At 39.7% G+C, this 25,708-nt stretch overlaps 3 protein-coding genes across 3 annotated transcripts in view; 1 reads left to right on the top strand and 2 right to left on the bottom strand.

Annotated features, from left to right (window-relative positions):
* Nucleotides 1-4,736, bottom strand: part of LOC131471938 (inactive phospholipase C-like protein 2) — a 45,271-nt gene extending 40,535 nt beyond the window's left edge. Inside the window, exons 1-2 of the mRNA XM_058648755.1 lie at nt 4,600-4,736; nt 3,408-3,908 (exon numbers count right to left, since the gene is read on the bottom strand). Coding sequence (XP_058504738.1) covers nt 3,408-3,671 — 264 coding nt within the window. The 5' untranslated portion in view covers nt 3,672-3,908; nt 4,600-4,736. The remainder of the gene's footprint in view (nt 1-3,407; nt 3,909-4,599) is intronic.
* The window catches only part of LOC131471939 (raftlin-like), a 246,786-nt gene that overhangs the window by 88,995 nt on the left and 132,083 nt on the right, over nt 1-25,708 (top strand). The window lies entirely within an intron of this gene.
* LOC131471940 (cysteine-rich venom protein latisemin) lies at nt 8,346-13,473 on the bottom strand. Its single transcript, XM_058648758.1, has 6 exons — nt 13,340-13,473; nt 12,931-13,021; nt 11,977-12,119; nt 11,203-11,288; nt 9,781-9,863; nt 8,346-8,879 (listed from the first exon to the last, which is right to left on the bottom strand). Exons 1-6 carry the CDS (start codon nt 13,349-13,351, stop codon nt 8,743-8,745), a joined length of 552 nt encoding a protein of 183 aa, XP_058504741.1. The 5' UTR covers nt 13,352-13,473; the 3' UTR covers nt 8,346-8,742.

Raw genomic sequence — 25,708 nt, 5'->3', positions numbered from 1 at the left:
AACAAAAATGCAGAACTTTATTTGTAATAATGAATAAATAACAAATGACCAATGGTGATTATTAAAAAACGCAAAACAGCCGATTAATTGGCCCAACTGTTGGTTTACTGCTGATTAAACTGAATAAAATTGGTTTGTGGACAAAACAAGATATTTGTAAACAACATTTCCAGGTTTAGGAAAACCGATCAACACTTTCTTATAGTTTATGGATAAAACTACTGGTGAATTAATCGACAGATTAATCAATTATTTAAATAATTGTTAGTAAGTAACCCTAACCCTTATGTTCACCAGCTTTGAAGATCAACCAATAAAAACAGTCCCCTCTCTTTGAAGTACCCTGTCATTTGTCAATTAATCTAGATTACGAATCCAGATTTCAACAGTTTCTGAGACCAAACATTGTATAGAGATATAATCGGTCTGTTATCTCCGTATCCCTCTCAAACATGAACATGCATTTCAGCAGTTTTAATAAGAAAAGTCAGACTCAGCACCTGCAGCAGGATGAGACTTCTGGGGGTTTTATTCTCACCACCACCAGGACTCTGCCGGGTTCTTCCTCAGCAAAATGAGACAGTTAATTATGTTACTCACGACTACATTCATATTCAGCTTCCACGGCACCGCACCTTAACCACGTTAAGGCAGACTTCTCATTAATCTGTGCACGACTGTGTGGGTCAACCAGAGAAATATTCAGCGGCTCTGCGTGCTATTTAATTACCGGCAGCCACGATCAGTCTACATTTGCTGCTGTGCTGAATTGACTGAACTGTGCATGCTACTCTTCACATCACAGCCACCGTCTCATCCCCATTCAACTGCAGTTCTTCATTTAGAACACATTTGCTGCCTTTATTTGCCTCTTACCAAACAGACTAGCTTCTCAATGAAACGGTAGGCTGGTTCACTGGTTTATTCCTTTACGTTTCTGCTCTTGTAACACTTGTGTTTCCCCTTGTGGAAACAATAAAAATCATAATATCTGCCTTAGAAACATTTCAGTGAAAATTATATTGTTCCAACAATAAGGAGAAGCTCTACCATACATGTTATATGCAAATATTCAGCCAGGGTGTACTATATAATGTGGTCCAGCAGAGCCAATTACTGGCCTGTGTTGTGAAATCCATCTATTTTACTCATGACACTAATGGGCTCAGACTACACAAATTCAGGGCCAATTTTCCAAGTGATTTTGTCTGAACGTTGGTATTGATGACGGGACGTGTCATGTAACACAACTGAAGAACTGAGATTTGACGTCTAGGGTCTTTGGTGCTCCACGGCAACCCAAGACGGGAAATCTAGCATGTTATTTTTTTTCTATTTGCCTGCCTAGTCTGACATCTCCTACGACATGCTCCTGGACATTGACCAATCGGACAACAGAGTGCTATGATGTGGTGTAACGAGAGATACTGCTGCTACTGTTTGGTGGAATAGTGATACCCCGAGAAACGTTTTGTTGAGATTCGGCAACAGTACCTCTGCCTCTTTGGGGTCTCCTCAGCGGACGACCACGATAAAAGTAAAAATAACAAAAATGTTGGCAAGAAATATCGGAAAGACTCTTCTGCAACCCAGTGAGTAATGATTGACAAACTCCTTGCCCTGCCTCCCCAATGACCTATGAACTCCCAAAATGTCATTAACAACAATAAGTCTGGGTCACACTTGCCGTGTTGCCAGTCCCCCCAAACAAGACATGACAAGAACCCGTTCTACTGTGAGTGATACTCTGACATGGTGACCATCATGAAAGACTAAAATATCGTGTACTCTGATGCCAGTATTCACCTGAGTCAATATTCTCTCAGACTCAGTCGGGTTCAGACAGAGAAATGTGTCCCACTTACATGAGTGGAGTTCATCTTCCTTGACTTAGTGCAACTGAATCAATCGATGAAAGCGACAACAAAACCTGATCCTGTATCAAAAGCTTCATATCCTTCTACAGTACTTCTGATTAACCTGATTTTAAATTACCGCATCACATGCTGCCTTTACCACCATTTCCGTGGACCTTGCTCTCCCAAGTGAAATCTAAGCCTGTAAGTCAAAGATATCTTAACAGAATTGTTTGCCATGTTTTCTCGCCGTTAAACTGCTTTTCTGCAAATGGAAAAATAAGCTTCTAAAATCTCACTTTCTTGAAAATCAGAGATTTTACATCACAACACACACATTGTCAACCATCCCTTTTATAGCAGTAGACAAAAACAAATGGGAGGATGGGGGTCAACAGTTCAAAAGCCTCTAACCACAAGCCAAGGTTCAAGGCTCTTGAACAACTGATTCTGACCCCCACCCCAATTTAAAAAAAAAAATAAATAAAGCACACACACTGTTTCAATAGTTTTGCATCAGCTGCTTAAGACTTTGCACTTAAGACTTTTAAACCACTTCAACTAATATGGCTACACTTGAAAACCAAGCACAAAAAGAATTCCCGCCTAGTGATGTTGCAAAGAATCTTCTTTTACCCATTTCCCCGACAAAAACTTAAACATTTCCGAAGTAAACAGATCATTACGTGCACACATGCACAATACTCGGGTGGGGATTTCAAATAATGGTATTATTCATTGAATATTCTGAACTATGGTGCATGAGAGCTAGTGGAAGTAATGCAGGGCTCACAGTTTGTTGAGCAGCTTCAAGAAAGGGTTTGGGGAAGACAGATTTGTTTATATAAAATTAGGGTTCCCACACCTTGGTGGACATCAAATTGAAAGACTTTCCAGGAACCAGCTCCCTCAAATTCAAGGACCGAATGACACAGCTTATGATGGGAGGGCAACCATGGTATCTACTTTTCTTGACTCTGCATCTGAACAAGTGATTGTCCTTGGGATCTTGGTCAAAGTCAGAGCTGGTAATTTTCCTTGGTGACACAGAGATCTTGGAATTTGCATTTCCCAGGCATCACGTCATCATTTGCTCTCTCTTGCGTTACGTTACTCGCTCATTGTTTTGCACAGAATCGCACGTCAACATCTCACGTAGACAGCATCCACAACACCGCTAGGAATTACGACTTGACGTAACTTCTTTCTTGAAACAAAATTGAAGCCTTAAACATGTCTCTTTACGGCAAACTTCAAATGTGGGGGATAAAGCGATAGAAGATGGATTCACAGATTTTCAAGGATTTCAATGACCCGTGGGAACCCTGATCATTGATAAAACATTTGTGAGTCTCCTTTTACTCATGCCCATCCCTAAGTACAGGATGTGCTTTTGGACATCCTGTGTTTAGTGACAATGGTTATGTGCACACATGTTTAACATTAAGACAGTGAAACGCAGACGAGTAGAATGAAGGCAAGGTTGTTGGTTTTTTTTTATAGTGTAACTTCCACTTTAACTGAACGGGTCGAACTTCATTCATGGCTTACCTTGATAATGCTGCTCCTGCGTGGAATCTCGTTTTTGCCGTCCAGTCCGACCGAGGTGTTTGCGGTTTCCACCCCGGCTTGGTTGCCCGGAGCGACTATCGGGGTGCGAGCGCCGACCATGTTCTCCGGGATCCCACAGTCTCCATTCACCAGCGACACCAATTCGCAATGCGTCTTCCCCGCCGCCTCATCGCCGGGCACAGCCGTGTTTCCCTCGTCATTGAATGGAGATGGGAGGCTGTCGTCCTCCCCAAACTCCGCCATATAGGCACTCACTCACTCACTCACTCACCCTCTCTCTCTCTCTCTCTCTCTCTCTGTCACACACACACAAGCTGCTCAGTCAGTAGCAAAGCCTTGTGTTTTTGCAGCTTCACACTGATTTCCTGACTGGCCTGTCCGTGAAGCTTTGTAGCATCCTCCTCCTCATCATCATCATCATCTCCGGGTGCAGATAATATATGTCAGGTCACATGGTTCTTCCTCAGTGTGCACGCCGGTCTGTGAAGAGAGAACACACACATTAACATGATGTTGACGATGATTAGCATCATCGGGAAGCTTTTGCATTGAAGCACATCGCAGCAGTGACGTGTGTGATGCAGCGTCCTGCAGCCACGAGAAGACGGAGCGAAGCGGATGTGAACTTAGAAATCAGTGAGGTGTCGCCGTTTTAAAGCGTTTTTAGGAAGAAATAAAGCTAATTCTTAATCTCTCCATCTCTCTCTATCACACACAAACACTCAGCTGTACAGTGATTCTGTGGTAATAACCGGTCACCCCTCTCTGCTCTGCTCAGCATTCACCACTGACGTTTAAGTTACAGCTAATTAAAAATAAAGCGTGCTTAGTTGAGCGCATGACTGGGTTAATGTACCTTTTTTTTTTTTTTTAAAGTGCCGCGTCTGTCCACGGTGAGGACCGTCCTCCTTTGAGTTGTCGCTGCAGCTGAGGACACAGACAGCCCGGTCGCTTCCCCTCTCTGTCTCTCTACCTCTCGCTCTCTCTCTTTCCTGTCCGTCTGTCTCAGCTAGCTGCCCTGAGCTAGCTACCTACAAGCTAGCTGGCTAGCAGGCTGTGTGGGGTGTGAAGTTAGTTACAGTCCACCAGCAGTGTGTGTGTATGTGTGTGTGTGTGTGAGAGAGAGAGAGAGTGTGTAAGCAAACAAAGAGCGGCGTTCGCCTCCACGGACCGTGAAGAATAATCCACGAGTGAAGCGTTGAATGAAGAAGTAATAAAAATTAGATCCGTGGTTTCCTCTGCGAGCCGGCTTTCTGCTCCGGATTCGTTCCCACTTCACCTAAACTTGTGTAGGCGTCGCGCACGTGCCACGAGCGCGGACAGACTGCGCTGTCAATCAAACCTAATTATTATATTTTTCCCTCCTCCTCCATAACAACTCCGGCCCCGCCCCTTTTCACGTTCATCTTTTTGCTGAGTGTCAACACTTTTTTGAACAGTAAAAGCAGAGGTGGAACGTGGACTGAAATATTAAGTACAAGTACCACTGTTTTTGTTAAAGTCTTACTTAAGAGCAAGTAAAACTTTTAAATAAGTACCTTATTTAAATGTTACTTTTTTAACAAGGTTCTTGTGTTGTGCAAAAAGGACAAGGGGACACAAATCTCACATGAACTGTTTTTAATTAAACCTTTACAAATGAAAGTACTGACATCATAAAGTATTTCAACACACAATGTATCAGTGAAAATGTTCACAAATGCTTTAACTTTCTCACTCACTCAGAGACCTTAATTATTATGTGAATTAATTAACTTAATTCATAGAGATGTAATGTTAGGGGAAGTATTTGAGAACCAAAAGAGAATGTTCTATAAAGGTTGTAGAAAAGTACCTTTTAGGGGAATGTTTTGGGAACCAAAAGAGAACGTTCTCGGAACTGAATGTGCAACCAAAAACTATATCAACCACAGGATAACCTCAAGGGGACAAAGACACATTTCTCCAACTGTGTAACAAATATTGTTATCAATAAAAAAAAATTTCCCAAACATGACTCGGCTAAAATGCTTTGGCTGATTTTTATTCATTTAGATAGTATTGAGTTCACATTTGTATCTGTCCAATATCCGATACTGACCGATACCAATTCCCACCCCTAACAGTCACATGAAGCAGTATTTACAGGTATATAACACCAACAGTTCAATATATATAACCAGTCTAATATGATAAGGTGTGCAGCTTGTGAACACGTGTATCAGTCGGGTCACTCGTGTCAAAACGATACATTATAAACCAAAGCTGCAAGGCCGTATATAGTCTGACCGGACTTTGGACACACGCCTGGGTTAGTTTTAACTGTACTGTGCTCAATATTACAAATTCAAACAACACAGACAGACAGACAGACAGACTGACTCCTGATACCTGCCTCCAGCGCTGAGAATTAGGGCGCTTTTCCACAATATAGTTCCAGCACAAGGCTCGACTCCATACTAAAAATGTGACGTCAACAATGTCGAACTGTAGATCAGTTAAAAAGACTGAAACCGAAATCCTGAAAACATGCGTTAATCTCCAACATTTAGCAAAGGAAATGTCTAAAATCTCAATATTTAACACAGACCGTTCAGTGGTATTTCAGTGTCAGAAGGAGGAAGCAGGAAGCACTGAACGATTCTGTGAAGAAATCCTTTTAATCAGCTGATTCTAATGATTCAGCTACTGCTTTGCCCGTCACTAGTTTGTGTCGTGTGTAAAACAGCATCACATCAGTTTTGCACAGTTGTTACTATGACAACCCCGACCACGTTGAGCAGGAACTATGAAGTAATGGAAAACGATACCAAAACGAGTAGAGTCGAGCCGAGTAGTGCTAGAACTGCATAATGGAAAAGCTCCATTAGTTTGTCCATTGTGGGCTACTGTGAAAACATGGTGGTCCAAAATGGCTGCTTCTGTAGAACTGACCTGGCACTTTTTAAATATAACATTTGTCCCTTCATGTTCCACTTCCGGATCATTAATATTGGCTGTGCTTGAAGTCAACCAGGATATTATCCAGAAGCTACACGTGACAGCAGCTCTGAGACGCTCACATGACCGTTGTTTTTTTCCTGCTCAGAGTCACACTGTGTGTGTGTGTGTGTGTGTGTGTCACATCTTCCTCTTTATGTGGAATCTGCATGGAGGGCGATGAACTCTTCTTATAGAGGTTGAAGTAATTCTTGTTGGTTTCCTGTGATAATAAACCCTGGGGAGTGTCTTACACGACCAAAACACTTTCGTAATTAATTCATAACCTCTGTGACTTGATCATTTTTAATCTGATGAGGTTACATTTACTGAATAAAGTCAAAAACAAACATTGATCTTTGAATAAAAGACACAGAGACTGAGTAGAGATGCACAATTCTACATGATTTGATGTGTTTTGTTCACAGGAAAGTGGTTCAGGTTGAAGCAGAGGAACTTAATATTGTTGAATAATAGAAAGAATTGTGCAGCAGAGCCATCTGCTGGTGCACAGCTGTAATGGATTTGGAGGTCAGGAGGGAGGGAATTCCAGAGGTGGGGTCAGAGCGGCTGTTCTGCTCCCCATGGTGATGAGATGGTAGTATTTTATAATTGATGCGTTGTGTGATGGGGAGCCAAATTAGTCGTTTGGTCCACAAAATGTTGAAACATATTGATCAGTTTTTTTCTCCAAACCTTGAAATGATGACGTTCTCAAATGTCTCCTTTTGTCCACAAACCAAAATTATTCAGTTTTAATGATTCCTTTGTCGTACGGAGTGAATAAATCCGAAAATATTCACATTTAAGAAGCTGAAAAATCCATCAACCAGTTCATCACTTATCAAAATAGTTGATTGTTAATAGTTGATTAATAATTTATTAATAGCTGCAGCCCTAGTGGCGTTATGCAAAATCAAATGAGGCCTGAAGATAAGGGTATAAAAAGATCAAGAGTAATCAGTATTTAGTAGCATTTTGTTGGTATGTAACATTTTATATGTCAGTCAGTCATCATCTACCGCTTTATCCTCCACCAGAGGGTCGCGGGGGGTGCTGTGCCAATCTCAGCTACATCGGGCGATAGGCGGGGTACACCCTGGACAGTTCGCCAGTCCATCGCAGGGCCACACACAGATAGAGACAAACAACCATTCACTCTCACACTCACTCCTATGGTCAATTTAGAGTGTTCAATTTACCTATCCCCACATTGCATGTTTTTGGACTGTGGGAGGAAGCCGGAGAACCCGGAGAGAACCCACGCACACACGGGGAGAACATGCAAACTCCATGCAGAAAGGCCCTTGTTCCAACCGGGGCTCGAACCCGGGTCTTCTCGCTGCAAGGCGAGAGTGCTAACCACTACACCACCGTGTGGCCCTCATTTTATATGTAATGAAGTTAAAGTTTTGCTTGGTAAACAATTGGCCAGATTTTGGTCCTGTTCTGGCCCTAGAGTGTGGGACAGGATTCATTTAGTCCTTAAAATGTCAGAAAATGGTGAAAACCAAACCTTAAAAGGACCTTGTCTCCATAGATTGTATTTATAAAAAAATGGATGTAGTCCTCCAGTTCTCCCGAAGAGGCTAATGCAGAAGTGAAAATATATTAAAAAGCCACCAGGGGGCGACTCTGCTGGTTGCATTTGAAGTTTGTACTTCTTACTTACATCAGTAAGCATTTTCTTGAGGAGTTGTATTGCAAGTTCCGGGTCTTCATCAATACAACATGATGTCACTTTTGTTAATCATGGCACTTAAGTGATGATCGAGTGGACACTAGGGGTGATTGACAGGCCAATCGTCCAATAGCAGGCGACGTCTGTGAATTTTTCCCGGTTGCAAAACCTCAAAGCTGGCACTTATTACATTCAGTTCGCTGTTATACAGCAGAATATTGACACAAAACACATGACACCCAAAGCAGTTCAACGATTAAAAGATCAGTGACTCACTCTGATTGTTATTAGTCTGTTTATTGATGAATTATAGTCGCCCAATTTACCACAACACAGGTAGTTCTAACTGCTCACATGGTCACATCTGCTGTTCACCTGACGCTGTATGATTTTAGAACCTAAATTCCCCAAACATCAAACACATGCATACAAACACAGTCATATTGTCTCTACTGAAATGTTTCGAAATACCAAAGATCCACAATATATCCCCCTTAAATTCGGAATTTTTGAAAGACTCTTTCTCTTCTAATGTGACGTGAGTATATTATCCTGATATGGTGACACAGTGCTACCGTTGTTTTTTTGTTTTTGTTTTTCACTTTAGCCTCTGAACCAAAAGATGATAGTGTGGAAAAGTCAAAGCATGGTTAGGTTAGACTTGCAGATTCGTCGTCAGCCTATTGGGATGATTTTATTGGTGCAGTTACACGAAGCAAAACACGTGGCCCTTGCTACAGTGTTATTGCATCCGAGATTCACTACCATGGCCGGACAGTTGCTGAATGGGTTCACATAGGGACATGGGTTGGCTGAAATGAAAACAAACAAACAGTTACAACAGCAGTAGCAGAGGTTAAAGCACCGTTTATTTTCTACCTCAACAGACATTTCATTTAAGGTATTTTAACTCCCTTGGTTTTTTTTTTTATAATCTTCTATTCTGAAGACAATTATGGCCACATGTGATTTTGGCCATACGTTTTTCCTCCAGTTTTCTCTTTTTTTTCTAAAGATTTAAACACATTTTCTGAGAAGAAAAAAATCTGAATTTTGAGGTTTTTTTTTTCTCAATTTCGCTTTTTTTCTAGGATTAAAAGAGATTAAAGTCAGATTTCTGAGAAAAAAAGTCAGAATTCTGACTTTAATCTCAGAATTTTTGAGCTTCAAGTCAAATTTGAGTTTTTCTCCAGATTTCTCTCCTTTTTTCCTAAAGATCTAAAGAGATTAAAGTCAGAGAAAACAATTCTGACACTTTTTTCACATTCTAAAATTAAAGAATTCTGACCTTTCTTCCCCTGAATTTTAAATCTCAGAATTCTGGCTTTTTTTTTTTTTTTTTTTAACACATTTTTGTTTGTTTCCAAAAAATACATTTCACATGTGGCCAGAATCCTCTTCTGTAATTCTAAATTCAGTTGTTCAATAAAAATAAATACATCTAAATATGTATTCTGTCATACATGTTATGTATCTTATATGTCCCATTCAGTTTAGATAAATGTCAAAAAGTGTATGATTTAATTTAGATAAAAGGACAAAAATGATCAATGCTTTCAGGTCACAATACCTGAAGAATCACAATTTAAAGTATGGTGATGTGATACAATCAAATTGTGATTAATTTCGTTTTTGGCTAAATAAACCCTCAGATTTACGACAAAAAATGCAAATTTTTTTAACTGCTCACAGTAACTGATGGCGTACACTTACTGCAGAGTTGATCTACGCAGCTGCTGTTACAGGAACCACAAGGACGTCCAACTTTGTAAGGAGGCCAGCCCACGAAGTTTCCTCTGTTAAATAAATGGGGAGGGGGGGTGGAAGACAAATGTTTTTGACTCACTAATAAAAATATATCTCTTTAACAAAAACAAATACCCAATAAACTAAATATTAAATTGAGGAACCTTTGTCAAATCTCTGAAAACAAAAATGCATAATGGCCAATTAAGGTTGTCAAAAGCATGGTTCCCATTTGGGCTCCTTGGTGTTTTTTGGTGAACCTGCTTTACGTTGTCATTACTCGATGTAAGCGGGAGAAAACGTATGTCTAATGGAGCTTTTCCACTGTACAGTTCCAGCACGAATCAACTTGGCTCAGCACGGTTCGACTCTTAATCATTTTCCATTACTTCACAGTACGTCCTCAACATGGGCGGAGTCATCATAGCACGGCTGCATGAAACTGCCGTGGCGCCGTTTTTTACGCAACACAAAAACACAAACTAGTCTCAGTCAAAGCATTTGTTTTTGGTTGATAGTGAATGGGTTGTGATTCGGCTCACGATCGCTGGCTTTCAGCAGTGCTGTCGTTAAATACACCAGACTCCACTGTTAAATGTTGAGATTTTAGACATTTCCTCTACTAAATGTTGGAGATTAATGGAATGTTTTCAGGATTTTTTAATTCTTTTTAACTGATCTACAGTTCGGCATTTTTCGCTGTGTCAGACATTGCGCTAATGACTCACCAATCGGTGGCAGGCACATATTATTATCGACAGGTACCAGGTGCTATCACTGATGGAAAAGCAAAAAAAACCAAAATGAGTAGAGACGAGCAGTGCCGAGCCGAGTTGTGCTGGAACTGTGTAGTAGAAAAATGCCCTAGTTCTCGGTGCTGGATGTAGCGATCAGGAGTTGGCGTATCACTGATCATTATGCAGTAATGGAGTAACAGTAATGTGATGTCCAACGTTGTTGGGCGCACGAATGGTGGATTTAGGAAGATGAACCCTGACTGAGTGGGACGGTTTGGTTTGTTACGTTATGTTTTTTGTGTTCCCGGAATTTGCAATAGCACCAAATAACCAGTCCCGACCATTCCATTCTTTGGCAACCTTCCCTTGGGTTACCAGTAAAACGGGATGGTACGGTAGTCAACTGATTTTTTTGTGATTGTTGTCTGTTGTGTAACGATCTTTGTCATCGCACCAGTACGATGTCACGTTAACTTGGTCATCATGCCAAGCCTACACCCCGCCCACCAAGTAAAGGTTCTGTTCCCAGTCGAAACGCAAGCCTGACCTGAGGGCTTTACCATTCCATGTTCTAAATCCAACCAAGTGTGAACAGAAATTGCTGCTTTGAAAAGAAAGTTTTGGTGTGAATGAGTGAATGAGGGTCACATACGCTCGATAATAGTGGCAACCGTAGAGATAGGTGCCGTTGCAATTCTTCACTCCACAGCCGACCTTGTAGGAGGTGTTCCACACCAACTGCGGGCAAAAAACAAACTCAGAATCAATGCTTTCACTAACTAGTCATATATAACACTTTCATAATCGATCGATCTTTCGATGATTTTCAACCATTAATCTTGTGAGTACTTGTTTGGTCCATAAAATGTTCCTCGCTGCATCCCAAGCCTGGAAATGATGACGTTCTCAAATGTCTTGTTTTGTCCACAAACCAAAAATTAATCAGTTTAAACCCTTTAACACCTAAGCCTCAAATTGTTCGTGTGGTCTTTTTTTTTTGATGTTGTTGATTTTAACCATAAAAAGGCCAGAAAATTCCTGTAATTAAGTGTTTTTTGCCCAATTTTCCAGAATAACTTTCAATATCTGGCAGTCATTTACAATTTACTGTATGTTGAAATACTGTAGTAACAAGTTAAAATGATGAAATTCCAGATTGTGTGTGTTAAATTTGATATTTGTTTGAGTCTTTGTCTAAATGTGCAAAAACAGGCCAAAAAATGGAAAGTTATTTTCAGGCATTTTTTTCAACTCTCTCCTGTCTGGTGACAAAGACGCTGATTCGTTGGCTTCCTGCAACAGCGTGAGTGAAATTACCGTAATAACCACACGGTGTTGACGTGCAAACTCTTAGCTTTCAGAAACTGTTGTTTTACCTATATAACTGTCTTTATTAGCGCGTTACCGTCAATGTGCTTAGTGTTACCTGTGTGTAGTGGCCGATGCTTTCTCCATTGGTCGACACGTTGGGATACTGGTAGTGCTCCACCTCACTGTGCCAGGCACCAATGGCCTGCGACCAGGAATAAGGCGAGTTCGAATAGAACAGGTTCTCACCTAATTGATATCCTGCTCAACGCAGAGAGAAACACAGAACAGCAGAAAATTAATGGACACAAATAATATTTTAAAAGAGACAACACAACCTACATTGTGCTATTTGTTATTTAAGATCCTGGCATTTAAAGCATTCATACCATTGTATGAATTGTTCTTGACTTCTTGACTTGTTCTTTGCGCTCCCTCACTTGTTCTTTGCGCTCCCTCACTTGTTCTTTGCACTCCCTCATTTGTTCTTTGCGCTCCCTCATTTGTTCTTTGCGCTCCCTCACTTGTTCTTTGCACTCCCTCACTTGTTCTTTTCGCTCCCTCATTTGTTCTTTGCGCTCCCTCACTTGTTCTTTGTGCCATCTTTTTTTGTGTATGGGTGGGCCTTAGGAATCTGACTGCCGATTGGCCACTGAGTTTTGGGGCGACAGCTCAATAGACTTTAAATAAATATTACATTGCATAAAATGTTAATATGCAAGCCCTCCATATTATTCTCTACCCTTCAGGTAGCTCTCGGTCTCAAAAAGGTTGGTGACCCCTCCTCTAGAAGAATTAAAGATGTACATGGAAAAATAATTGTGCTAATAAAACAAAAATGGCTGCAAACTGTTTGGTGCATCCATAAAATGTTTCGGAAGTGAATTCTACTGCTAAAAAAAACCCAAAACGTAGATGCTTCAGCAGTTTGGCCACGTAATTGCTTTATGGCTCCTCCCCTCCCGCCCCTGCACTGCCACTGTATACTATATGTGGTATACGTACTGCAGCTTTAAGGAGCAAGGTGTGGTGAGGAAAATATATTAAAAAAAGAAAAAGAGGAGAAATGTACCATCGAGCATGCGGGAACTGGGAGGACCATGAGCCAGGATGCAATTTTCAACCCAGGCCTGAGCAGTAGCTTCTAACGCAGTGCTGTAGCTCTGCAAGAGAGAGAGAGAAAAAGTTTTGTGTCACAACAATCAGCCTATACATTACATACACAAGGTTACAGACACACTCCTGTCCATCTCTGACTGATTATATAGATACACTGTGTTGTCACATTGCACATGGCATTTAATACATTTTTCTCCTTACAATCAAACAATGGAGACGCTGGAGACGATTAGTGGTTTGTTTTCTGAAACATGTAGAAACAAGGGATAGGGCAGAGATGGAGGCAAGATGATCCGCTGTGGCGCCCCCTATAGAGGGAGAAGCCAGAAGAAGACAAAGACGATGTAGAAACTAGCACTGACCATCTGCAGCATGTCCGATGCTGGGGGCTGAACCAAACGTCTGTACCTATTGTGGACATCAACGATCTCTTTCCGAATCCATGTTTTGTTTGTGGAGATAGCTGCATGCACACACACGACACACCCAGACACACACACACACACACTCTCACATGAGTACACAGCAGATTAAATATGTGACATTTACACTGACTTTTAATACCCCAAGATATTACTGTGCCCGCTTTATTGGTTCTAAAACAACACAACATAAGAAGCACATGCAAAGCAAACCGCGCCACCCACATCCATCCCATAATCTTGTTTGGATTGGGACACATCACATTTTCGGGACGCGGACACAGCGGCTTGGGAAATAAAGATCAACTTTAACTTTGCACTTACCGCACTGTGGACGACGACGCCGTGGGTTCGCAGCAAATTAAAGAAAACGAAGGAGAGAAGAAGGTCATGTTCCCATCAAACACAGGAACTGAATAATGTATTTGAAATAGGTTTGTAGTTTAAAAAGTATCTGTAATAGTGACATTATTATTATTTTTTTTAACTATTTGATGATCACTCACCAACCTACTGAAAAAAAAAAAACATATTTTCCATTGGAAACACCACAAAAAAGTACTTTTTACTACCTAAAAAGTGCCTACTGCAACCTAAAACTGCACTTGGGTGCTACAGTCAGACCAAACCAACAGTATTTTCCAATGGAATCACCCAAAAAAGGTACTTTATAACAAATATTCTGAATAATAACTCACTGTATCACAGGTGGTCTGTGCCACCTGCAGCATCAAGTAGCAAATCACGAGTGCTAACATCCTTGAAACTGAAGAGAAAACATGTACAGAGTATGTGTGTCTCATACAACTTTACATTATATAATTATGTTAAAATGTATAATTAGATTCCAGATTCAACCATTCTCGTTTTGCATAATCCAGAATTCATTGGAGGGAAATGCCAAACCTGCGAGTTCATACCTGCGCTTGGTTCCTCGGACCGGTGGAGATGAGGTGGCACTTCTCACCTCTCCCGCCCTGCTTTTATATCGCACACAGCCTCTCGCTGTAGCCATGGTGACGGCACAGCGCCCTCTGGGTGTTATTAACGATGCAGCATGGGATCAACGCGAGTCAATAAGGAATTGCCAAGCCTAAGTAAGGGTGTACAGCCGTGTTGAAACCTGGTGTAATGTGACCTCAGGTTTACAGACTGTGAAAGTGAACGGTGAATAAATCCAGAGTAAATAAAAGTGGGGGGAAAGAAAGCACAAGATAGATTACATGGTGCAATTCTATAGTCGTGTATGTGCATGGATTAAAGTAAAGCAGCTGATGTGGACTGAAGACACACCCGTCTAGTTTGACTTTTGGCACAAAAAGAGGCGACGCATTGTAAAGTTGGTACTGATGTGTGTGTGGTGAAGGTGTAATGTTGTTGTTAATTTATGTATCTAAATACGTATATACATAGAAAATAGGCAGAAAAGCAAATATATGATCAGCACATTTTCAGCAAACTCAATCTCCTAATTATTTAAATACACTTTGAAATGTGATTGTGTGCATACATACTGTATGTATACATACATATATGTTTAAATGTATTATTATTATTATTATTTATTATACTTACTCATTTGTTCTGCCCTTTCAAAGACTCCATTTTTGTTATTCTAAGTATGTTTTATTTAAAATTTAACACAAAAAACCTAGTGTTCATGTAACCCAACTACTTTGTTTTGTTTTGTTTTTAAATTAGTTTTTCTTCATGATAAAAAGTTAATACACTGTTTCAACATCCAGTTAATTGTAAATAACTGCCAGATAAAAGTTATTCTGGAAAAATGGGCAAAAAACACATTTTCTGTCCCTTTTTATCGTTAAAATAAGTTAAAACCTATACAGTACAGTACATACAAAATTATACACAAGTACTGAAAGGTACTGGTATATGTAATGCTTTCCAACTTAAGTCTTTTAGCAAATAAGGTCCTTAAAACTGTAATAATAATAAATAAATAATAATAATAATTGCAGCTTAAATACATATCTCGTCCATCACCAATCTCTGTTTCCATCTCTGGGCTGTTTGTTTTTTTGCACACTGTTCTCAGTTGGGTTGTGTCCAGCTGTAATCCTCTGATAAACCCACTGCAAACCACTTGTCCAGCAGACAGCAAACACAGAAACTACTGTACAACCATCACGTTGTCACAAACAAGGCCTCAGATGGATGAATTATTTGCCGCGTGTACACAAAGTATCAAGAAGAAAATGCAGTGTATTGACAACAATACAGGGACATTTAACTTTCAATCGGATCACACACGAGATGATGTATATGTGAGTATATACTCAATTTTACCCCACACGTGTGGAGAACATTGTTTTATAGTAAAACTGTTTTTTTTTGTTTTATTTAAATTATTAGGACATAATTTCAAGACACATATTGTCTTAGTGCAAACATAAACATGTCCAGTTTGAAATGTCTGCAAAAACCAGAGGGTAAAAGCAAATAAAGAAAAACCACTAGGTGTCTTGAAACTGGACTTACAGCTTTAGCAGGTGGGTGTTTGTACACGGCGTAAAAGCTTTTATTTCTTCTCTGTTTTTGTTTTTTTTTCTGATTTTTCAGCTTCTGTGAATATTTCCTGGTTTCTTTGCTCCAAACTGAAGGAGTTTGGTTTGTGGACAAAAACAAGACATTTAAAAACATTTTCTGACCAAACAACCAATCAATTCATCGAGAAAATAATGGACATATTAATTGATTATGAAAATAACCATTAGTTTCAGGTCCGGTTCAAACGTTCACTTAGTTTCCAGGTTACATTGATTGATTATGGTGCTCAAACCTCATGAATCACTTCTACGCTAAATCCTTTCCAATTTGGTACAAACGTTCACCTGGATTTACAGATTAAAGGGATTAGTGTTTTGTGGTCAAAAGACAAGGTCGCGGTAAACTCTCTTTTGTCTTCCCGATCGAATTCCATGTGCGAAAACAAAACGCGTAGACTGAGACTGCACAGGCTAACAGCTGATGGGTGGTAGTGTGTGGTTGAGGCTACTTAAAGGTGTTGTTTTGATTGTTCTGACTGTTCCCCGAGGTGCATGCTCGATCAAATACTGTCGCCAGCTTTTGGGTCCCACGCGTGCAACCCACGCACATGCTGCAATGACATTAGTTTTAGTGCACACGCCCTTTTCGCTAGTCACACCATTGTGTGTACGTTGTACTCATCGTTCAAAGTGTTTAATGTGTATTCACACTGTCTTTTTATTTAAATCTTGTTTTAAACTCAAATCAACATTCATGTAGAGCTGAAACAAGTACTCAATTAATCGATAACTAAATGAATCGTCAACTATTTTGATTAAAACAAGATTTCGGATTGTTTCAGCTTCGTAAATGTGAATATTTTCTTTGTTTCTTTGCTACTTAATGGAGAAAATAATCCACATATTAATTAATTATGAAAATAATCGTTAGTTGCAGCTCTAATCTACTCCTGTGTGTCTTTTGAAGGTCAAAAGAAGCTTGTTGCCACAGTGTTTATATGTCTGTGCTGGACTACAGCAGGGGGTTTGCACAGGTCTTGAAAGTTTTAAAAAGTCTGTGTGAAATTTGTGTGAAAGTGTGGGAATAAAAGTTTATTTCATAGTAGAATTTTAGAGTCCGAACAAAATACATAATAAATGAAGAAAAGCAAATAGAAAGTTGAAATGTCATTTAAACACAAACACAGGTACAATCTCAACAAGAAAGTAGGCACAGCACGCAAGAATAAAACTACATCAAGTCAAGGTCTTATTTTCTGTTCTGAGTAAAAAGGACAAGCACCCTGTACAGGGATGCTCGGGATCATGTTTATAACAAACTTTAAAGCTCTAAAAACATCTTGGGTCCGTTTCCACTATTATCTTCAGGTCTACTCTTGGAAAAGTCCAGTGACTTAGAGTCTTCATTGTTCCAGGACTTGTTTTTTACTGTCAGTACCAAAGGTCCGTACTGAAGTGTTTAAATATGCAGAACAGTCCACAAATTTAGCTGAAAACTGAAGGTCTCACTTTCTTTATTAATATAAATCAAATATTACATCTCCATCAAACTAAATTGTGCAAAAAAACAAAAACCGGTTGATTAAATGACTAAGTAAAAATTAAGAAATCATTAAGAAAGCACTGTAAGAGTTCACAAAGCAATTCTTAATAGTAATAATAACAAAAATGAATAAATAAATAGGTTAAATAAACCCTAGTTTGACTCTTTTAAGTTGTTTTTATCTGTCGACGTTTGGCCTGAGTTTATTTATGTGATTTCATATTGTTTTCTGTTTATTTTCTGTGTATTGTTTATATTGTTATAACTTATAACTGTGTCCTGTGTAAAACTGCTGCCTGACACTCTTACAATACAATTTATTTCTGGTTAAATCTTTTTTTAAAAAAGGTAACTCCTGTTCCTTTTGAGTTGTTTTTGAAGTCGTGGGACGTTACGCAACGTGTGCCACGTTTCAGTTTATCCAATAACTCTTCATCAACGTCTTTTAAAGGATCCTCCGTGATCTCTGGGACTTCGCCCTCTGGGCACCGTGAGTTTCTCTACAGTCATTTGAACCAAGAAGAAGAGACGTGATAATGTCTTAATAAAAAATGATTGCTGTGCTCGAGGGCTCCGCCACAAATTCCTGCACAAATCTTCATAACGATCCATCCCGTTGTTACCCGGATATTTTAGTGTTTACGGGAGTATTTGATGGAGCAGAGACAGGATTTTAAAGCCGCACGACTGGCAACAGCCCGCAAATTAAAATATCAAGTTTAGTTCACAACGAGAAAATGGTACAGTGTAATTTTATACAGTAAAAACCCAGCTCCTGATCTGTGAAGTCACAGAACAGAGCACTTTGTTCTCCTCCGTCGCTGCTCATAAACGTCTGATGTCGTGATGATGATGGATATTGTGGGTGTAGTTCTTTATGTACTCATGGCGTTTACGTATACGTTCAACTTAAGATCCTCTCCCTACCACAAAAACCCTTCCCATGAGGTGAGAAAAGCACACCATTTAAAGTAATAGCAGCTCTGAGTGCAGCTGCGGGCCAAACTCCTGGGAAAGGAAACCTGACAACCTAATGCGGTGTGAAAGTGACGAGACGTCGCGTCGTGAAAATAATCTTTTGTTTATTTTCAGTCTGGGAAAAGTCTGCAAATGATAGTCAGAGTGTCATTTCTGACACGTCCTAGTAACATTTCATTGTATTTGACGTAAAATTCCAAATGGAGTTTGGTTGTAGTCAGGAGTCGGAATTTTTCCTACTTCCTAGTTGGAAGTTTTCAATCTGAACACCCTCACGAGTCACATTTCCAACTCGGAAAGTCGCAGCAATCTCACAAACAACGACACAGTATTCCAAGATTTCCATTTAAACGCTGCTATTTTTTAATATACGTTAATATCACTTCTTTTTTATTTGTTATAACTCAGGGGTCTCAAACCTGTGGCCTGTGGGCCACATACAGGGCCCCCACAGTTGAGGTCCTGCGGCCCTACACTTACCACATTTAAATTTATAATGAAAACTGTCCCAAACTGACCGAACATGAACAGTATTTTATTGATTTTTACTCATCTCTGATATACAGCAATTTATTCCAGCTGTTGTTTTTAAAGTGCCTTATAAATAAAGTTGAATTGAATATTTTTTATAATAAAGGCAATAATACATTAGAGCATATTTATCACAATGTTAAATTCAACATCAAAATTTTTTTATGTTATCTTTGACTTAATGTTTTTGTTATTTAAACATTCGTTTTGCATCATAAATGTATGTATACATATTTTTTTGTCGCAAACTACATATCAAAACAAACACTTTTAGATATAATTTTAATTTCTAATCACTAAACAGGACTTTTTTTCACTTGGAAACATTAATTGTTTGAGAAAATACCATATTTTATCTGCGTTTTCTTTGGCTGATGCTGATGCCAATTTTTGCAATGTTGTAGTTTCCTAATCCTAATCCTCCTCTCGTCCGTTGTGTCTGTCGTTTCTTCTACTTTTGTGTGTCCAACTTTTTCATCTTCCAAGCATAAAAACTTTGGCACGATATTTAAAGACCTTTTTAAAAAGTCTTTGTTTTCGTTCAGGTGTTTTTATTGACGTATAAACAAACAAACAAACAAACAGGCGAATGGAAAAGCCTCCTCTTGATATGAATGTCCTTGGAAATATAAATAATAAATAATGTCCTTGGAGTATTTATACAGATCCAGTTTAACACAATATACGGCCACACAATCACTGTCCAAATAAGACATATTTTTTGCCTCTTATACATAATCCATGAACTATTCAGCAATATGTGCAATGTAATAAAACTAAAGAAAACAAACCAAGACAAATATAACACTTCCTTGATGATTTTTACTTTTTAAAGCTTTAAAAACAAGACATACGCAATTTAAATTCAAAAAAGTGTTTTTAATGGTTTTACAATACGAGACTTTTAAGTGCTAATCCTCCTGAGCTTTGTTCAGAACCACTTTCCAAGAACTGTGTACCTACTTTGCTCGGAATCCAAGTGTAAACACATAATATTCCACGCATGCATTTCTGACATTGTCCCTGTTAATATTACTTGACCACAGCGTCATTTTGCTGTTTTATTTTTTGTTTCAATTTATAAGTGCATAGAGTTTGAAAAGTGACAACATTAAGAGCAGGATCTAACAGGGTGGGGCTAAATACAATCCATAAAACATAACTGCATGCACTGAAGTTCTCAATGTAAACACCATAAAGAGCAAGACTGTAATGAAACGCCCTCTTTCCATTTGACAGTAGAGTTCACTTCCCGCTTTAAACACTGGGGGGCACTGTCACATCTCTGGTCGCAGAGGAGCTGTGGAGGCATCAACTGTGCTCATTGTATGAAAAAGAAATCCCAGATTGGACAGTGTCATTATTTCATGACAGAATGAGGAGTCTCACTCCTCAGAACACTCGTGTACGCCTGATGCTTCTGTCCCCTCCTCTTCAGGACGCGTCCAACGTGATTTGTCCCCCACTGAAACGAGCAGCGAAGTCACATTTTCACGGGACATTACACCCAAATAATTTGCAGCTAAACAATAAAACCACTGAGGTGAAGATGAGAGGATGTCACTGTGAAAATGTCAAATTGTACAATTGTTGCTTTTTTACCCCCCTTAAAGCTGCAGTACGTCTTTTTTTGTTGTTGTGTTTTTGTTGATGCTATTATTCTTTCTTTTGTTTGGAGCAAAAATGTCTTTGCTGCTTCCTGTCAGGCAAAACTATCAGACCTGACCAAAGGAGCGTTTGTACGTATACAGCAGCAGAGCCTGCTGCTCTTTAAAGACCCAGTATGTAAACTTTATAGGGGGATTAATGACCCTCGTTACCTTTGAGCATGTATGCAATCACTTAAAATAAGATGATGTACCTTAAGCGCGGGGGCAGCCCATATCCAAGAGGAAAGAAAAGGTGGCTTCTGACCAAAGGGTTGCTGGTTCAAGTCCCTGCCCAGCATGGTACCCAATCCCCAATGCTCATTGTTAATTTGACACTCTAAATTGACGCCTCGTGCTGGTCCCAAGCCTGGATAATTGGGAGGGTTGCGTCAGGAAGGGCATCCAGCGTAAAGAGTCTGCACGAAACTGCCAAGACGTGGTTTCATACGCCACACAAACACACAAACGAGTGACTTGTAAAGCAGTTGTTTTGGGTGTAACTGAATCATTAGAATCAGTCAATTAAAAAAAGATTTGTTCTAGGAATCGTTCAGTACTTCCTGCTTGTCTCTGAACTGAAATACCACTGAATGGGTCGTGATTGCACGTCGCGATCGCTGGCAAAATACACTGTTAAAAATTGAGATTTTAGACATTTCCTTTGCTGAAGGTTGGAGATTAACGTTAATGTTTTCAGGGATTTTTAAGTCTTTTTAAACTGATCTACAGTTCGGCATTTGTGCGGTTTGATTCCTGTGTCGGACATCACGCTCATGACTCTTCCAGTAACGACACTCTCTGACCGTGGCCGGCAGTCTGTCGACGTCACATTTCAGTATTGGCTCAGTTCGTTTGGAACCTCATCAGATCAGGTACTATCACTAATGGAGTAGAGTCAAGCCAAGCCGAGTCGTGCTAGAACTCTACCGTGGAAAAGCGTCATAATTCTTACACACTGTACCTTCAAGCCAAATATTTAACAGATATTACCGCAGGTGATCGAACAGTGTTCGTCCAGACAGGATGGTTGAAGCATTTTGGCCTTTAGTTTGATTTGATTGAGTTGAACTGAAACTGGAAACCGGTCAACATTAACAACTTCACTGTCTTTTGTTCGAGAATTCCGACCTCGGCTCGCTCCATGGGTGTCTCCAAGATACGATTAGCCAGATTGCCTCTTTTCCCTTCCAACATTGGACCTTTTATTTTCCATGTGAAGGTGAACTAATGCAGGGAAAAACATCCTCCTTAAAGCAGACGTATGTTCCGCTACCCAGATCTGGATATGTATGTTGGCAGTTTTCCATCCGTGCTTCTAGGAAGGGTGATTGAAGTGTAATGGGACTCCTGATGTGACGGGCAAACAGAGGCAGGAAAGTCTCCATCTTTAATAAGAGACATGTCATTAATTTGCAGCCCGGAGTTAGATTGTCGTCGCCACGTCTGAGCGACACAATGAGGACTCTCCTTGAAAAGACAGCAACGACTGTGGCAAATGAGAGAGCGAAGCTCCTATTAGGGCGAAAAAAAATGACATTGAGAGCAGCCCAATGTCATGATCACACTGGTTTAGGACTAGTTAGTCTAATCACAGTATGTAGAGAGCGTCACCAGTAATTATGGAAGTGGCTCAGCCTTTCACACTCTTGTTATCCAGCTGTTTTTTCCCCCCTCAGCTTGTCAGTGTCATTTTAATTTGAATCTCCTCACAATTTTATTTTTATACTTTTTCCTCATTCAAAGAGGACTTCTTTTTAACATTTCCTCAAGGGCTGCAATTATTGCAATAGTAGCTGCCAACTTTAATGATTATTGATTAATATTTGAGTGTTTTTTTTTATATAATTTAAACAGATTTTTTCAGCTTCTAAAATGTGAATATTTTCTAGTTTATTTGCTCCATATAACAAATAAGTCATTCTAACTGAATATGTTTTACTTTGTGGACAAAACAAGACCTTTGAGAACATTGTGTGGTCTCCATGGTCAAAGGTCCAGTATGCAATACACATGCGCACCACTAGAGGTCACAGTTGAGCACATGTGACGGGGCTTATGTCACTGAGCTAACATGAATCATCGGGATGAAAAGAGCTCTTTATCACAAAAACAATGGCAGACAAACATGTTGTTATGGCCCGAACAACTAATCGAATTTTGAGAAAATAATCAACAGATTCATTAATCATGAAAATAATAGTTAGTTGCAGCCATAATTAAGGGTATGGAGTTGTCCATGTGTGGATGTTGTAGCTCAAACATGCTCTCTAGCTTGATTTAGCCTGTTTCTATGCTAACATTAGCTTAAAATAGCTAGGTCTGATGAAAATGTGGAAAAAAAGGACATATCTTGTAAAAAAAAAAATGGTATATAGTATATATAATGGTATAATTCAGTGAATATTCCAAACGGCAGGTCATGAGAGCTAGTGAAAGTAATGAAGGGTTCACAGCATGTTGAGCTAACGGAGCAGCGAACGTGATACATTCAAAGGCATCCCCAAAACCACAGACTGTTAAATCTCATCCATTTCGGACTGAAGATCTCTGAAAGGCTTCTTTGCAGCATAGGTAGTTGATACCAAAGTGACTTTTCCACTGTAGGCATATGCACACACTATTGTCTGCTCCCTAGAACAGGCAGCAGGAGGCACCCTCTCTCTCTTTAAACTTCCCTGTGATTGGTCAAAGTTGCCTGCCATGGGTCAAGGTTGTAAACAGAGGTAAAGAGGAGGTATTTTACTTTTTACTAGAGGACATAATTTACTTTTTACGTTGTGCTGAAAGAATATTATAGGAACCATTGATCATTAATGCAAAAACTGTGCTGCCAGAAAGACAATAATGGAAACTTCTGCCATGATGTCGACAGCGTTGCACAGCTGTGGTCATTGGGGAATGCTTTTGTAGTTGTTGTTGTTACTGTGGCGCAAAGACGTATCTTAAAGCCTACTTTATGTTTGTGGAGTAATGGTTCCTCATATAAACTGGCTTAAATTATGAATACAGTGCCATAGTGGGTCCTGACCCGGATGTATTAAATATGTATAAACGCAACAGAAGAACTGAGAGTCTCTCACTCACTCACTCACTCACACACATACATACATACAATCTTGTTTTTATATCTTAGTGAGGGCACATCATTCCCTAGCCCTTACCCTAACCCTAAAACCAGGTCTTAGGGTCAGTGCTCCTCACAGGGACCAAAGCCTGGTCGTAATAAGACAGAACTTAATTTCTGAGGCTTTGGTTAAAGTTAGGATAAAATAAGTAAATAGGTCAAGTTTAGGGGTAAGTAAGTAAGTAACTAGTGGTCGTCAAAGTTAGGGATAAGGCTTTGTTTTAGGCTGTTAAGAAGAATAGCTGTACAAACCTGTGTGTGTCCCAGGTTTTACTCGTGTTGTGGGGACCTGGAACTGTTTATACACTAACATTATGGGGACCTGTCTTTCTTGTGGGGACAAAAAGTGAGTCCACATCAGGTAAATTATTATATTTTAATCTGAAGACATGTTGTAGGGTTGGGATGGGGTTCGGCCAATAGTAGTTATTGTTTGAATAAAGCCCAGTGCGCATGGGATTAGTTTTACATGTCAAAGTGAAGGTAAAGCAATTATTACCAGAGCTTCTCTGTGATTTTAGTCCCGTCTGAATGTGCCATGTCTGTAATCATTACCGTACGATGTCATTAAAGATTACAGCGACGTTTACCTTGGGTAAAAAGGTCTGGAAAGATTTACCCCAGGTAATACTAAACATGTGCGAATAGACCAGCAGTAAATAGTTATGTGCAAAAATATTCCGTTATATCCTATTTTACAAGTGGATTTCTGCAGATTTACAGGCATGCAGTTTTGCACTAGGCCGTCGGACAAGTTTGTGGCAAAGCTTGGGTGTTTTCACCACTAGAGGTCGCAGTTGAGCACAGGTGGCCGAAATCAAAGTGCTGATTAAGCTAATGTCAGTGAGCTAACATGGATCATCGGGATGAAAAGAGCTCTTTATCACAAAAAAACGTCAGACCAACAGGTTTTCTGACATTTGATGGCCCAAACGACTACTCGAATTTAGCACATCATTGTCCGTGTGTGGAGGTTGAGGCTTAAACATGCTCTCTAGCTTGATTTAGCCTGTTGCTATGCTAACATTTGCTTAAAATAGTTAGGCCTGATGAAAATGTGAAAGAAATATCCAGTAAAAAAATGGTATATGGTGTTTATATAATGGTATAATTCTGTGAATATTCTGTCTCAAACTGAAACTGAAATTAAACACAGCATTTCCTCCATGGTCCAGTTACACATTTTTAGCTTTTGTAGGCGCTGCGTTGATGTGTGTCTGCACCTGTGATATCAGGAAGCAGATGACGATCCTGTGCGAATTGGTCGTTAATATTACAGATGTCCTGTGGTAAAAATGACATGACTCCGCCTACTCATGTAAAACTAATCCTGTCCGAATAAGTGCTTAAGTCTCCAGGAAATTAATGTAAGTCAGTGTGATATCCTCTGAAGGGTAAGGCGGCATTAAGTGGTTGTGGTGTGGTTAAGTTTCCGGATCAGACTTCGTTGGTTACTCTACACAAAAAATTTATGGAATGAAGTGAAGTGTCCTCACGAAAATACCTGAGCAAACCTGCATGTGTGTTCATGAGCACTCATGAGTATGACCTTAGTTTTTTTTTTGGTTCATTTTTTAGACAATAGTAATTCTTCCTTTACCTTTGTTAACCAGTTTTGGCGTTTATCTTTCGTTTACCTCAGAAAGGAAGATCACGCCTCTGTAACATCAGCTGATAAGGCTCGTCACCACCTGACATCAGGTGACAGTTCTGAGGAAGGTGGAAGATACACACTAACTTGGTCAGGACCAAGGGGTCGCGCAAAGTGACGTAGGGGGTACACAAACATACATGCATTGTCAAAAATATGCATAGGCTACTGTCACTTTAAGAGATTTTTAAGTACATGGCTGGAGGTCAACTGTCTGAAGGGGTACAGGACTGTGGAAAGTTTGGGAACCACTGTCCTAGTTGAAGTCAGTGAAGTGTCCTAACACGAATAACCTGTATTTGTATTTGTTACCTTTTCCTGGCATA

The sequence above is a fragment of the Solea solea genome, chromosome 13, assembly GCF_958295425.1.
Source record: "Solea solea chromosome 13, fSolSol10.1, whole genome shotgun sequence".
Taxonomy (NCBI): Eukaryota; Metazoa; Chordata; class Actinopteri; order Pleuronectiformes; family Soleidae; genus Solea; species Solea solea.
Note: the sequence above shows the minus strand (reverse complement) of the source record. Positions and strands in the feature narration are given on the sequence as shown.

Excerpts from the sequence above, each read along its gene's own strand:
- LOC131471940 (XM_058648758.1), bottom strand. Across the intron at positions 12,120-12,930 it reads CAGTTCCCGCATGCTCGATG|GATATCAATTAGGTGAGAAC; the intron begins GTACATTTCTCC and ends TGCGTTGAGCAG. Across the intron at positions 11,289-11,976 it reads GCATCGGCCACTACACACAG|TTGGTGTGGAACACCTCCTA; the intron begins GTAACACTAAGC and ends TTTTGCCCGCAG.